This window comes from Pipra filicauda, unplaced genomic scaffold (assembly GCF_003945595.2).
Source record: "Pipra filicauda isolate LSUMZ 115617 unplaced genomic scaffold, ASM394559v2 scaffold90_size2875636_pilon, whole genome shotgun sequence".
Taxonomy (NCBI): Eukaryota; Metazoa; Chordata; class Aves; order Passeriformes; family Pipridae; genus Pipra; species Pipra filicauda.
The window spans coordinates 2,563,953-2,578,710 of record NW_024105098.1 but is presented as its reverse complement, the minus strand read 5'-3'; the positions used below and the strand labels follow the sequence as shown (position 1 = coordinate 2,578,710).

The window sequence follows — 14,758 nt, the reverse complement described above, 5'->3', positions numbered from 1 at the left end:
TCTCCAAGGTCCAGGGGGATACAAGGAGGAGCTTGATGGCCAACAAGCTACCAAGGAGCCAGAGTCCAATCCAAGGTCAGATTGTTACTCAAATGCAATTATAATTTTCCAACAGCCCTAATGTAAGCCCTGGATTAAGCTTTTAGGAGAGGTTCTAGTGAAGTTCCAGGGGCTGGTGTGTGTATTGGATTTGGGCTCCTCACCACCATGGAGCAGGATCACCAAATGTGCAGGTCCCACGTGCAATCCCAGCCTTTTCTCTGTCCTCCTGACATGGGAACTGGGAAATACTCTCACAGGACTGGGAAAGGGGAGTTACTGGAGATCACCTCTGCCAACAGCATTGTACCAGCACCTATGGGATCATCAAAACAGCATGGTCCTGTCGTCACAGGTGTGATTGGTGCCATTTAACCACCTGCTTGCTCTGCACCCACAGCATACTTCAGCGGCTTTCAGGACCCTCAATGCTGCCAGTCAATCCATAAAGGGTATTTGTACGCCCTTAGAGCTGCCAGGATCCCTAATTTTCCCCTCAAGGAGCCCAAATGCAAAGCATGCTCCCCATGCAAAGACAGCATGCTCACCAGGAGCTCAGCAGTTTCTCCTTTGGCATCAGCACTCCGGAGCAGTGGGAGCACACTGGAGACAGGCACTGCAGCACAGAAACCCCAGCAAATCCCCAGCTTGCCAGGGTCTGCTCAGTGTAGCTTTGATGGCATGAACACATCACAACCCTTGTGGGGTTTGCACAAGGAAAGGAAACAAAAAAAGCCACGGAGATGGTCTAACACCCACCCTCAGCAGGTTTGCTGCCATGCCTCTCGTGTGTCCTGCTGTCCTTCATCCTCCACCCTGCCCCAAACTACAAGCATTGAGTAGGTGCATCACACTCTTCCCAGGGGTTAGAAGCACCCACGACCCCAACTTCCTCCACCACCCCAACTGGGGGCAGATGGAAAGGTCAACACCACCAAAACCCACCGCGGTTTTACGTTCTCACTATTTCCCTACATTTCTGGCAAAATGACATTATTTCCCAATTCCAGTGTTTAGCTAAAACTAGTACTTGTTTTCCTGTGATAAGAAAATGTCATTTTGCCATAAAACCATGTGCCTTTTCTGTTTGTTGATTCAACAGCAGAGGAACATCTCGCCAGAAACGCTCCCGTTCGCAGAGCCCTCCCTCTGACGGAGAGCTTCAGCTCCTCACGGGAATACACCATTTCCCAGCGGGAACAAAACCACCTCCAGGGTCAAACACAAAACCCAAAGGAATCCACCAGCAGTGCTGCTCGAGCAAGGATTCTGATGGTTCGCCAGTTGTCAGAGCCCTGGCACTGGAAGGCACCGCCATCCCACCTTAGCCAGGTGGGAATGAGGTTTCTCATGGTGAAAACCTACACAAGTTCTCAGGTTTAAAGCAAACCAACAAACGAGTTTCTCCAAAGCTTGAATCTCAGCTTTGCCATTTTCACATATCCAGAGTTACAGATGAAGAAGAAACACGGTGGTGGCCACCCCAAGGAGCATCACAGCCAAGCCTGGTGCTACACACATTGCCACCACCTCCACTAAAAGAGGTCCAAGTCAAACCTCTTTCCACTACAAACCCAAAACCAGCCCTAAAGCACTTTGACCTTCTTCTTCTCTCCAACCCTTCCTTGTCCTGGTGGTGCTGACCTTCTAGAAGCTACTTGGGACTGATGAAACACAGTCAGCATCCCATGCAAAAATCCTTCTCATCTCTCCTTCCAAGCAGCGTGCAAAACCAACACCTTAATTTGGGAGAGGAGAAGGAAAGGGCGGCCAATAGAAGAAAAAAGTAATCCTCCAGTGGTATTTGGGAAATATTCATCGGTGAAAGGAGATGAAAAGCAGGCAGCACTATTTCATGTTTATAACCCCGCGCTGCAGGACTCCAGCAGGCAGCAGCACACCGGCAGCGTGGCTGGGGGAACCCGGAAAACCAGCAAACAAAGTCCCAATTAATGGCCAGGCTCAGAGCAGCTCCACCGCCGTCAGGCCCGGCGGCAGCTGCCCGGCTCCCGCGGCTGTGCCGGGGAAATAACGAGGCAGATGAAAGCGGCTCAGCCGGTGAGCGCCGCACTTTGAAGGCACCGGATCCCGGAGGCGGCTTCCAGCGGGAGGGCGGCGGAAGCGGCGCCGGCACCCGCGGCCTCACCGAGACTGGCCACTGACCAGAGCGCTCCAAGAAGCCACAGGTTGGCCACTGCTCCCAAATCCCTGCCTGGTCCCTGTAGTAAAACCACTTCAGGGCAGGGAAATGGCGCAGAGCCAGTTTCACAACAGACATTGCTCCAAACAGCTTGTTTAGGGACAAATATTTTGTCTTAAAACCAACAAAAGCCCCCTGCTACCCAAAGCCAACCTTACCTTTGCAAGCCACGTTGTTCTCCGGCTCATAGCCAGCCTTGCAGGTGCAGCGGCCGATGGGGACCATCCACTCCCCGTCGCCGTTGCAGTACAGCTTGATGGGCACGTCCACCTCCTCGGCGTTGGGGATGCAGGTGCCCCGGGCAGTCACCAGGGACGTGCTCTCCGCTCCTGTCATCGTCTCCGGGAAGATGGCGAAGTTCTGCACCACGCTGGGGCACTTCTTGAAGAAGACCCTGACAGACAGCAGAGACATACAAGCCCCGTAGTCCTGGAAGGCCAGGTAAAAGCCATTGCGGGTCAGGGGCCCGAAACTTCTCACTTCTGTGTTCACCTTCATCAACCTGCCCCCAAAGTCCACCTGGGAGAAGCTCTCGTCAGCAGCGATGGTGTCCACTTTGAGGTAGGGTGCCTCTGTCCAGAAGGTGGACTTCTTGGTGGCAATGACAGAGTCTGTCTCGTAGTAGTAGAGGTTGAAGGTCTCCTTGCAGGAGCCGGGGACGTTGGGGAGGCTGCTGCAGTCCCGCACAGTGAAGCGCATCTCGGTGTAGATGCGGTGAGCGCCGCGCCGGTTGATGAACGTGGTGAGGAGCCAGTTGTTCTGGTTGGGCTCGAAGACATTGCACACCTGGTACGTACGGATGGTGTTGAGGTTTTCGTCGTAGCCACTGACTTCTTCCCACTGCGGGATGGAGAAGGGAGAAGTGGTGAGAGGGAGGAAGAGGGACCTGCAGCGGCCTGTGAGCCGCGGAGGTGCCGTTGACCCTGCATTCGGCATTGGAATGACAATCCCAAAGCTCCAAAGGGGACTAGGAATGTGATTATGGACACACAATGTGGTGCACATGCAGAAACACCACCAAGGCCAGCACCAGAAGAAATCCTCACCCTCTTGCCCCTGCATGTGTCTCCTCACCGCTCCCAACCAATACTAAAACATCTTTTCCATGTAGGCAACTGCCTCAGTTGCCCTGAGAAGTAAACATGGGAAGAAAGATGGTCCAGGCAGGCACCTGGAGGTGGGAGGGAAGGCACTACACAAGGGTACAGCTTCATTAAAGCCCAAGCCAGCACATGGACTGGAGAGCCTGACCCCAAGCTCCCGGCACAACGGGATCATTTCCCCCGGCAAAGAAAACTAACTAAATAAAACATTACTGCCGTGGAGAGAGGGAATATAGATTTGCAATTCGATTTATAGAAGGGCATTAATATAATCCAGGCTACAATTTCAATTAAGGGACAGCGGCAAACTGTGAATAGTCTATGATGGCATTAGAGTCCTACAGACAGATTTACAACCTCATAATCCATTCATTTTAACTAATCCATGTTTACAGTCTCCTCATAACAGCATTATTCATATGGCAATCTTTAGCAGCGCGCTCAGCATCAGGGATAATTTCCAGGAGCGATGTTAGAGCAGCACTCATGCCTGTGTTTACATGGGGGCACGGTGGGTGATGCCAACCTGCCCCATCACACGGAGTCTTGACGAGCTGATGCACCACAACTGACCCTGAAACCTCACAGATTTTGCCCTCTTCCCTTTTCCATTAAACAACCACATTTCTCGACTCCTCCCCAAGCTTCCCCCCCTTGTAAACCACAGCCCTGACGTAACAAAATGCAGGTTTTAGCTGTGTTTTCAAAGCAGGGTCCTCAACATGCTGCCGACAAGTGCAGCAGAACATTCACTCCCGGGTCCACCTATTTGGCTCCACTAAGCTTAAACCAAGATCACAGCTCAAAGTTGCACACTGCTGTTAAGCCATGGTTACCACACCAGCAATAAAGCCTCCTGCATCCAGCTGAGTGCTCTTCCTTCTCACCCCATGCTGTGAAAGCGCTGCAAAACCCCCTCTCCCCCCTGAACAAGGCGTGTGGATTCAATGCCCCTTCATTACCAGACACCTTTTCACAGCAGAAGCGGCGCAGTCCTCCCCGACCGAGGGGGCTGGCATTGTTTCCCGTTCCCACCCAGGCTTCCCATTGCAGCCCCACATCCAATTAACGCCAGAAAACGAGCTCTCTTCCAGCGCTAACACCGTTCCCATGGCTCTGCTGTCCTTGCCGTGGGAATCCTCCTTTTCATCCTCAAAACCCTCAGAGCCTCAAAACTCGGAGCCAAAACCTGCCAGCGGACCCTGCTGCACTTCAGGGCTTCCTGCATTTAGGAACGACATGAAATGCCCCTTGGAAAACCCTCACGAGGGTTTAGGGCTGCCTTGGGCATCCCCTGGGTCGAGCCCTCCTGCAACCTGGCACAGAGAACAGCAGATCCCCGTGGCTGGAAAGACCCACAGTGCCAGCAGCTGCTGCTGCCACCGATGCTCTAACAGCGACAAATGCATCATTTTGATGAGATGCTACTAAATAATTCACAGGGAGCTGGGGATTAAGTCAATGTTGTTCTCTGTCTCCACTAAGATTTAAAGCACGTCCGTCAGGGAGAGCAGAAGAGCCCACATCCTGCCAGAGCCCCTGTAGCCTGGCTGGCATCGTGCCCTGGCATAAACAGCAACATTCCCCAAGCCCCAAGAGGGCAAATCTGTGAGCTGGGGTGAACTGGGAGTGGGAGCTCAGCACACACCAAGGGGAGATGCCACCACCCAAAAGGACACAAAGCCTGCACAGAGCCCATGCCAATGGCAACCACAGGGTTAGGAAAGCTGGCCCAACAAATCCCTGTGCCTCCAGCCCCAAGAGAGCTGAGAGGAGCCCGGGAGAAGGGGTTGATGCCCCAGTAGCAGCCAGGAACCCCTCTCCCTGTCAGGAATAGTGTGGCAATAGGACCAGGGCAGTCACTGTCCCCCTGTGCTGGCCACTGGTGAGGCCCCACCTGGAATCCCGGGATCAGTTCTAGGCTCCTCACTACAAGAAGGACATTGAGGGGCTGGAGCACGTCCAGGGAGGGAACAGAGCTGGGGAAGGGGCTGGAGCACCAGGAGCAGCTGAGGGAGCGGGGGGGGCTCAGCCTGGAGAAGAGGAGGCTCAGGGGGGACCTTCTTCCTCTCTCCAACTCCCTGACAGGAGGGGGGAATTTGGGGGTTGGGCTCTGCTCCCAGGGAACGAGGGACAGGACAAGAGGGAACAGCCTCAAGTTGTGTCAGAGGATGTTTAGGTTGGATAGTAGGGAAAATTCCTTCCCAGAAAGGGTTGTCCAGCCCTGGCACAGCTGCCCAGGGCAGTGGTGGAGTCCCCATCCCTGAAGGGATTTAAAACCCATCTGGATGTGGCACCTGGGGACATGGGTAAGTGGTGGCCTTGGCAGTGCTGGGGGAATGGTTGGACTTGATGGTTAGAAGGCTTTTCCAACCTGGAGGATTCTGTGACTGTATGACTTTAAATAAAGGACCTGGCATTTTAAATACTTTGGGGAAGACCTAATACACACTCTTGTGACAGAGAAGCCTCACCAGGAACTCCCAAAGGAGCCGAGAGTTGGATGGCTGCAGGGATGCACTGAGGGATGGAGGGATGCAATATGGTGGGATGCAGGGATCGGGGCTGGGGAGGGGCTTCACTCTGCTGCTCTGCAGAGGGTGAGACCACCATGCCTTATAACACAAGCTCCCTGCCTGCCTTGCATGGGCTTTCAGCGACAGCAGCTGCAGGCAGCTATTTATATCCCATCTCCATCACCTGCATGTGCCCCTCCTGCATTTTTCCAGCAATTTATCCAGGCTCAGATTATTTCCAAAGCAATGCAGTAGCAAAGCCCCTCATTTCAAGGGGCTCTGACATGCCTGGAGTGGATTTTGTGCCCACTGCATGTGTGGTTCAGCTTTGGTGGTGTGCCACCTCATTTCTTTTGAAGACCTAGCCAAGCCAGTCACACCCTAACAAAGAAGCAGCCTGGCATCCTTTCCACTCCAGTGCCACATCCTGGAGTCCCCAGGGATGGACCCTGCTGCTGTTCCAGCCTGCCTGTCCTACCGTGGTGACCATCCATCAGCTCACATCCTCTACCTCCACTGCTCCTCTCCCCTCAGCTCCATCTCTCACTTTTTCTGCCAGCAGAATGTGAGTCAGGTTATTTTATGCTCCCATTTCTCAAAGGCTGATACTATATAAAAAAGATGTTTTAAGTGCCTCAGGGTGTTTTGTTCCTCATTACTTCATAAAAGTGACATTAATAGCCAAGGAAGAGCACTGCCGAGTGCAATTACAGATGATGTTCCAGGTATGAAAGCTGTTTTGAGCCTGCTAATGTCTCCTAATTACAAGCCTTTTGGCACAGGGAGAGGGAAGGCACGAGCAGGGGGCGGACGGCAGCAATGGGGCCGGACCCTTCACCGGGAAGGAGGACAGGAAGGGAAGGAGAGAGCACAGAGATGGAAGAAAGTTCCACCTTCACCGAGCCCCCGGGATCGGTTCAGGGAAAGGACGCTCAGCCCGGATCGGCCACGCAGCTCAGGACAGCGACAGGCCACCCCACACCAACCTGGTGTCTGTCACTGAGCTCCCACTGCAACTCCCCCAGCTTCCCACCACAAATAGCAGGGTTAAAAGCATGAATCCCACCAGACTATGTAAGGATCAGCTGGACGAGTGGCACTTACCCCCGAGGGTGGGTTGGCAGTCCAGCCCAGCTCGGCCGTCGCCGTCCGCGTATCCATCAAAGTTTCTGAGGAAACAGAAGAAACAGAAAGTTATTCCCAAAGTTTTTGGTTACATTAGGAGCACAGAGCAGCAGAAAAACCTTCAGTTGGTTTCCCACAGCGAGCACGACATTGGAGTGCTCAGGAATCAAACAGCAGCAGCCCTAACACATCTAATGGACATCGGACAGCTTCGCTCCGGAGCAAAGAGTCCCAGCCTGAACCCAGCCCACACTGCCAGCTCTGACCCTTCCACACCCAGGAAAGGAAAATACCATTACCAACTAAAAAAAAAAAGCCTAAAAATGAAAGGATGCTGTATTTCATGGAGTCATATCATTTCCTACTTTTAGTCTTCAAAAAAACTAAAAACCAACAGAACACAACAAGAATAATAGTGAGAGCAACACCATCTAGAAACAGATGGGGAAAACCCTCCAGGTTTTATTTATTTGTTTGCAGCAAGCAGACATGCAGATTAATTTCCTCGACTCCCGTGTCCCCACCAAATGGGAGGAGGAGAAGTGCCACTGGCACAGCCGAGCATCCCCCACCCCTCCCCTTCCCTCTGTGCTCCCAGGTACTCACGGCAGCTTCGCAGCGCCAGGAAAACGGGTGTGACCAGAGAAATAAAGGTCAGGAAATAAAAATCAGCCCAGGAATCTGACCTGCCGCCGGGCTGCTGCTTTTAATCTCTCCGCGCCTGCTCCAGCAATCACAAGCGGGAAACAAGACTCCCATTAATCTTCCGACCCCTCCCTTTGCCGGCTGCTCCGGGATGGGAAGCCGGAGAAGCGTGACCGGGAACTCCCCGCCCTGCCACGAGTGATAAACGCTCCCTCTCCCAAAATCCCCACCGGAGCTGCCGACCTGGCCTGGCTCCCGGGGGTGAGCACGGGCACCGGTGTAGAAAGAGCAAGGTTCAGCCCCTCCAGAGATGGAGAGAGAAGGGTGTGGAAGCTGGCAAAGCTTCTGCAACCCTAACCAGCCCCGGGATGCTGTTGTGGCACTGCCAGGGGGGTTCAAAACACACAGCCCTCCTTCTTTCCATGGTGCCAGGCTGTTCCTGCCCACAGTGCCCTCAGACAGGAGACATTTCACTCCTGCTCCCTACGGAAAACAGAAAAGCTTGGTGGCCTTCACGCTATCACAGGTCACTTTATACAGTTTCAGTCCCTTTCCATTTGGTAGAAGGCAGCTAAAAATGAGGTATCCCAGCTGCAACTCCTCCCCAGCCCCGAATCATGGAATCACAGAATGGTTTGGGTTGGAAGGGAACTTAAAGCTCATCTCATTTCAACCACAGGCAGGGACACCTTCCACTAGCCCAGGTTGTTCCAAGCCCTGTCCAACCTGACCTTGGACACTTCCAGGGATGGGGCAGCCACAGCTTCTCTGGGCAGCCTGTGCCAGGTTCTCACCACCCTCACAGGGAAGAGTTTCTTCCCAATATCCCATCTAACCCTGCCTTCTGGCAGTGAAAAGCCATTCCCCCTTGTCCTGTCACTCCAGGCCCTGGTGCTCCAGACCTCCTGCAAGTTTCTAATCCCATCACCTCCAAGCCTTCATTCTCCTCCAAACAGCCCAGCCTCTAATTAAACAGCCCCTAATCAAACAGCCATTAATCCTTGCTACAGCCCTTCAAGTGAGCAGGCAGATATGTCCAAGCCTAAATGGACGTGGAGGTGGAAGCGACTGGCCCTGCAAACATCTCCCAGTGCCCCCTGCCTGTTGGCTACATCGGGAGGATGCTCTGAGAGCCCCTAAAACCCTTGGTGTTCTCCCCCACAGGAAACAAGGTGTCCTGTTGTTGTGCCACACAGGGGAAACTGAGGCAGCAGAGAACAGGGTGACACAGGGAGCGTGGCCAGGCTGGGACCGGGGCTGGCTCATCCACCCTGTGATAAATAAGGACACGCTCCCTTACAGGAAGGGCACTTCTCCCAAGGGTTTATTCAGAAAGGGTTTTCACTCCATCATCTCCCTTCCTGTTCCATGCACTTACAGCTTCCTTCCCCAGGGTTTGACAGAGGAATGTACTTTTGATAAAGAACAGCTGCCTGTGGGACAGTAGCACGCGAGGACCAGCTCTGCTCCGAGGTGACATTCACCAGGACCCCTCCCAAAATCTCACCCCATCCCTCCTCTTCTGTGCCTCCCCAAAGGCTTCACATTTTGCAAGGAAAGCAGGAAGGCACAGCAGCAATGCCGAAGCAGGAGACTTCAAAATAACTAAAGAAACAGAGAAATAAATTAACAATAAATGAATAAATGGAAAATAACTGTGGAGAAGCCTTCACTTTGGATGCTTCTGGAGTCCTAAGGGGACTCTGGGGCCTGTTGCACAACAGGTAACAAATCCAGTTCTGGTGGCCAACACTTGCCCTTCCATAGCTCCATGTTTCCAAAGCAATTTGCACAGCAAAGGAAAAAGAGGGCCGACAGCCTGACCCTCTAAAGAACATCTCCTGCTCAGGTCCTGCCCTATCTCCCAACGACACTGCCACAGACAAGAAGATCCACAGCCTGGCAAAATGGTTGGTTTGGGGTTTTTTTGTTAGATAAAATAAAATGGTTAAATCGCCCTCTCCAGCTCAAATTCCTGCTGAGCTCACCCAACCCTGTGACTGCAGAGGAACTGGCACCAGAAGGACTCAGCTCAGCAACTTCCCATTGACCTCTCCTATTTCCTCTTGGAGGAAACCTTCATTTTCTGGGATGTAAAAGTGACACCATGACCTCAGTGGGACATTTATGGACAGGCTTCTCAGGGCTAAGGCTGCTGAGCATCCTCCTTCAGCAGGGGAGGGTTTGCAGATCCCAAGTCCTCACAGAGAAATGGGGGACAAAACGGGGACGCCAGCACTCACATCTGCAAAATACCCCTACAGGTGTGGGGACACAGGGATCCAACCCCCCCAGCCATCCACCACTTGGGAGCAGGCAAAGGAGGGGCAGGCAGGAAAATCCTTTGCTCTGCCTGCTAAGGAGGGGATTAGTGCAGATCAGTGCCTGAGCACCCTTAATGAGCAGAGAAGCCACATGGACACCTTGCATCTCTCCTCCCACCTGCCTCGTCCTTCCATGAGGACCAGTCCTCATTATTTGGCACTGGACATTAATTAAATCCCCACAGTGCAGGGGTACATCATCTCCCCGTGCCCCGGCATCATTAACCACGCCGGGTGATCCACATGCTGCCTGCCCACCTGGATCAGCCAGTCCCACCAGGCAGGCTCTGTGCCCAAGTCACTGCCATCCCCTCACCTGCTCTCCAGCAACTCCTTCCACGCCTGCCCACCCGCACGTGGGCACAGCAGGTGCCATGGGGATGCTCTGCAAGGAGGGAGCTCAAGGCACTCGCTGGGAGAAGTGTGTGGGATCTGTGGCTCCGCTGCCCAGGCTGTAATGGCCAAAGCCCTCATTAGGGAGAAGAGGAGCTCTGCTACTGAGAGCTGAGCTCTCTTAGAGTGAAGAATCTTCAGCTGTATACAGTAGATTTTCTTTAATGGACACATTACTTTAAACTAAGCCTTCGCCATCTGTTCCAGTCCCTAATTATCAATACAAAAACAAACGTCTACTCACAATTACACTCGTAACAAGTAAAGATGCCAGCAATTAGAATGCACCAGCATCCCCGCGCTGAGCAGCACATCCATCTGGGATGGCACTCCTGTGATCCAGGCAGGGAGAACTCGCTGCTGTCCCAGGCTCCCCACACCCTCCCGGCAAACTTGCCCACAGCCAGTGCCCGCGGCGGGATGAGCCGCGTCTCAGAGGAGCGAAGGATGGGCTGGCATCATTCCAACAGCCGGGAAAAAACAAGTTATTTGGGCGAGAGTAGCCTTCATCTCGCACCAGCTGGTCTTGCCAACCACCCTTCCCAGCAGGATGGAAGCCTCTTCCAGAAAAAGCTTTCTGGACTATCCAAAATGAAGCAGAACTTATTTCCCGAAATCCCCAGCCTGAAACCCACATTTCAGACCTCCCCAGAGCGGGTCGTGCTGTGAGTAGGTGTGACTTCTCCCTGGCAGGGAGCAGGGTCTGGTTATGGGCACACACACAGAGACAAGGAGGCCAGACCAAACCAACCCAACTTGATCCCGTTTTGACATTGTCAGTTGGAAAGAAGGAGATACAACAACAAATTTTCTGCTCAGAGAGGCCACAAAGAAACTTCTACGAGTGCATCGCTCCTCAATAACTGCCTCAGGGACATGGTCCCTCTCCCAAAGCAAGGAACAGCAGCTCCCTCGCTCCTGCAAGGAGATAATGGCAGGAAGCAGCCTAAGGCACTTCAAAGCAAATGCTTGGGCATCTGCAGAGAGACACAGGCATGTCTAAGACAACCAAGAGGAAAAAGATAGAAATTAAGCAAAATAAGGAGAGAGGAGGCTTGATAACAACAGATGGGTAGAGGGAGATTTGGAAAGGATGCCAGCTGCTGGAAATAAGCCCCCTGAGATGCGTGGGGAGCAGAGAGGTGCATGCCCATAGCTGAGCCTTCAGAGATGGGAGGGCAGCGGTGGAGCGAGGGGCGGGGGGCTCAGGTCTGAGGTCCAGAGGGGCAGAGGATGCTCCACAGGTGAGATCTTTGGAGACTCATCCTGATGTCCCTCAGCAAGTGTCAGTGGGGTCAGCACACAGTCCAGCCCCAGAGCACAGCCCCTGGGCAGCCCCAGCCCCACAGCACGACTTTTGGGAGGGGAACAATAGCAGGACTTCTTTTCCATAGGGAAAGCACCATATTTTCCCCTCCATTTCATGCTCGTACATGCCAGGCTTCCTTCCTACCCCCTCCTTCTCTCCTGAGAGCTTCAGCAAAATCAGCCCAAGGCAAACGCACAGCTTGGGAAGCTTCTGTCCAAGTTTGGTGACATTACCAGAGAAAGGGAACGATAGGGAAACAGAGCCAAGACGCTTTATTCCAAAGCCTAGTGCTAAATAACTTTAACTGCCATGATATCATGAGCTCTGCCTTCCCGTGGCTGTCAGGACTTCAAGCCCAGCCCAGGTTGCATCATGGCTTCCATCACCATTCCATCACGCCTCTCAATGCCAGTGGAAGGAAAGTCCCACAGGCACCACGGGAATAATTTCGATTTAATTCTCACTGTTACCCACTGATGAAATTATCCTCTACTCTGTTCTGGTGAGATCCCGCCTGGAGCACTGCATCCAGCTCTGGGGTCCCCAGCATGGGAAGGACCTGTTGGAGCAAGTCCAGGGGAGGCCATGGAGATGATTAGAGGGATGGACCACCTCTGCTATGAGGAAAGGCTGAGAGAACTGCGATTGTTCAGCACCTAAAGAGGCTCCAAGAGAGCTGGAGAGGAACTGTGGACAAGGGTCTGGAGTGACAGGACAAGCAGGAATGGCTTCAAACTGAAAAAGTGCATATTCAGACTGGATATTAAGAAGTTCTTCCCTGTGAGGCTAGTCAGAACGTGGCACAGGTTGCCCAGAGAAGCTGTGGCTGCCCCTGGATCCCTGGAAGTGTCCAAGGCCAGGTTGGATGGGGTTTGGAGCAACCTGGGACAGTGGAAGGTGTCCCTGCCCATGGCAGGGGGTGGAGTGAGATGAGCTTTAAGTTCCCTTCCAACCCAAACCATTCTGTGGTTCTACGGAAAGGTTCGAGCACACACCAGGAGGTTGCCTGAGTAATTCCAGGTTATGACCACACTTCTGACTGTAACATCCCACGGACACCGTCCCTGTTTGCCTGTGCAAGTTTTTTTTAATTATATTCTGAAATTCAGACTAAGTTGGGAAAAAAAGCAGGAACAGAAAATCTACATGGCTCTGTTGGAGGGATCAAGCTGCTAGGCACACAACCCACCCAAAACATCTCTTCTACCAGAGGACTGCCCATTTGATTCTTGCTCGGAATTGTGAGGGAGCGGCATCTCCCACATGGTTTAATTACAGCGCTGGAGAGGTGGGCAAGGCACGAGCAGGACCAGCCTCAGCCCTTACTGCTGCTCTTCACAGTTCCCTGAGAGCAGCAGCTTCTGAAAGAGCCTCTTCCAGCACCTACACATTTTCAATCAAAAATATTACAGCAACAACTAATTACGTCCCATCATTCCCAGGGCTCTCTGCCTTTAATGGTGCATTTTGCTGCTAGAGAACGACGGCGGAACGGCTCCGGAAGTGCATAACGAGCTCTCCCCATCAATCTCCCGCGGGTTCGTTATGAAGGATTACCCGACAAGTAACAAACCCAGGAGGGCAGGGAGAGGATGCACTAAACAACAACAAGTCAACACGAAATATCATCTTCCTGTATTTTGAGGGTCTGCGGGAACCTCCCGGGGGAGAGGAGCAGCAAAGACACCTCAGCCGTTGCCAGCACGAGGAGATCTGCGGTGGCCAAAAAAAACCCCCCGCTTTGGGCTGGAAAGGGAAAGAATTTATATGCACGAGCCGAGGAGGAGCGTGCTGTGTCAATTTGTGACGGGATGCATTAAGCTGCGGCTGCACAGCACAGTCCAGGATCTCCTCTGGGATCTCCCGTCAGTGGCATGGATTTCAGTGTGCAGTGAAGATGCATCGCAGCGGGGCAGGCGATAACTTAATGAAGCTCAGATTTGGGGGTGTTTGCTCAGCAGCTACACAACAACTTTATCAATAAAGCGCTGCCTGCTGCGACTGCGGGATGAGACGCTCTAATTGCACGCGGCAAACACCTACCCACATCAGGATACACTAAATTTTAATATGCTGGTTGATGTGCCCAAAAGTGCCAAATAAAACACCTTCTTCCATTTTTGCAAGCGAAAAACCCCAAACCAAAACCCCAGCCTAAAAAGTTCAGGAGGTGATGCAAAGTTCGGAGCATAAGGACCAAGCCCTGCCTACAACGCTCACTCCACCTTCAGGCCCAGCCCCAGCATCTCCCCTTGGTTTTCACGCTCCAAAGGGAATTGACCCAACGCGGGTACGTGGTGTTGGACAAGCTCAGCCGAAGCCATACAATCCATTTATCATAATCCTACCGAGGAGAGAGAGACAGTAAATCAAAGAGACAACCCGCCTGTGAATAAATTACTGGGGGGAGGGAGACGAGGAGAGGGATAGAGAGGAAAAGAGAAAGAACTGCAGAGGGAGAGATAAGAGAAAGGGAAGGAAATGACAGAGAATTGCCCAAAAACGCACTCATCACTGGAAAAAAAAACAAACAAAGGGGATCAAATCAAATGGAAAGATAAGAGAGGGAAGATAGAGCTTTCAATACCTTTTGTTTTCCAAATTGCAAACCTGTTTTTGAAGATTTGAGAACAAGCTTTCAAACATAAGGAGCTCATTTGCTCACGACAGTCAGCTGCTGATATCATACTTTTTATAATTGCACACAGGCCACGGATTCCCAAAATCCACACATAGCATACGCACAGATCACAGTCATACATCATCATTTACAGCTTGGCAACTCGAAGTCAAGCAGCACCAAGGGCTGAGAGTGCACTTTAATGAATGCTCTGGCCCGCCAGGACAGACCCAGCCACCCCAGGAGCACAGCTCCTCTACCATGCCACTGCCGGGGAGGGATCCGGGCTGGGAAGATGACATTTTCCAGAACAATGCCACTATGCATTTAAATCCTCATCTTTGCTTTTTCGAGGCTGGGTAGCCAGCAAACATCTCTGAACGCCGCAGCCTGCCCCGAAAATCACCATATGTCAAGCTTGGCAGTTACTCATTTCATCCTCCACAAGATGTGGAAGAGGAACTCAGCCAAGCAGGGGTGGGCA

General features: G+C 52.6%; 1 protein-coding gene across 1 annotated transcript in view; it reads right to left on the bottom strand.

The window, feature by feature from the left end:
- Positions 1 to 2,001: 2,001 nt before the first annotated feature.
- The window catches only part of LOC113999307 (ephrin type-B receptor 1-like), a 29,336-nt gene continuing 16,579 nt past the window's right edge, over positions 2,002 to 14,758 (bottom strand). Inside the window, exons 2-4 of the mRNA XM_027742667.2 lie at positions 6,963 to 7,027; positions 2,398 to 3,079; positions 2,002 to 2,054 (exon numbers count right to left, since the gene is read on the bottom strand). Coding sequence (XP_027598468.1) covers positions 2,002 to 2,054; positions 2,398 to 3,079; positions 6,963 to 7,027 — 800 coding nt within the window. The remainder of the gene's footprint in view (positions 2,055 to 2,397; positions 3,080 to 6,962; positions 7,028 to 14,758) is intronic.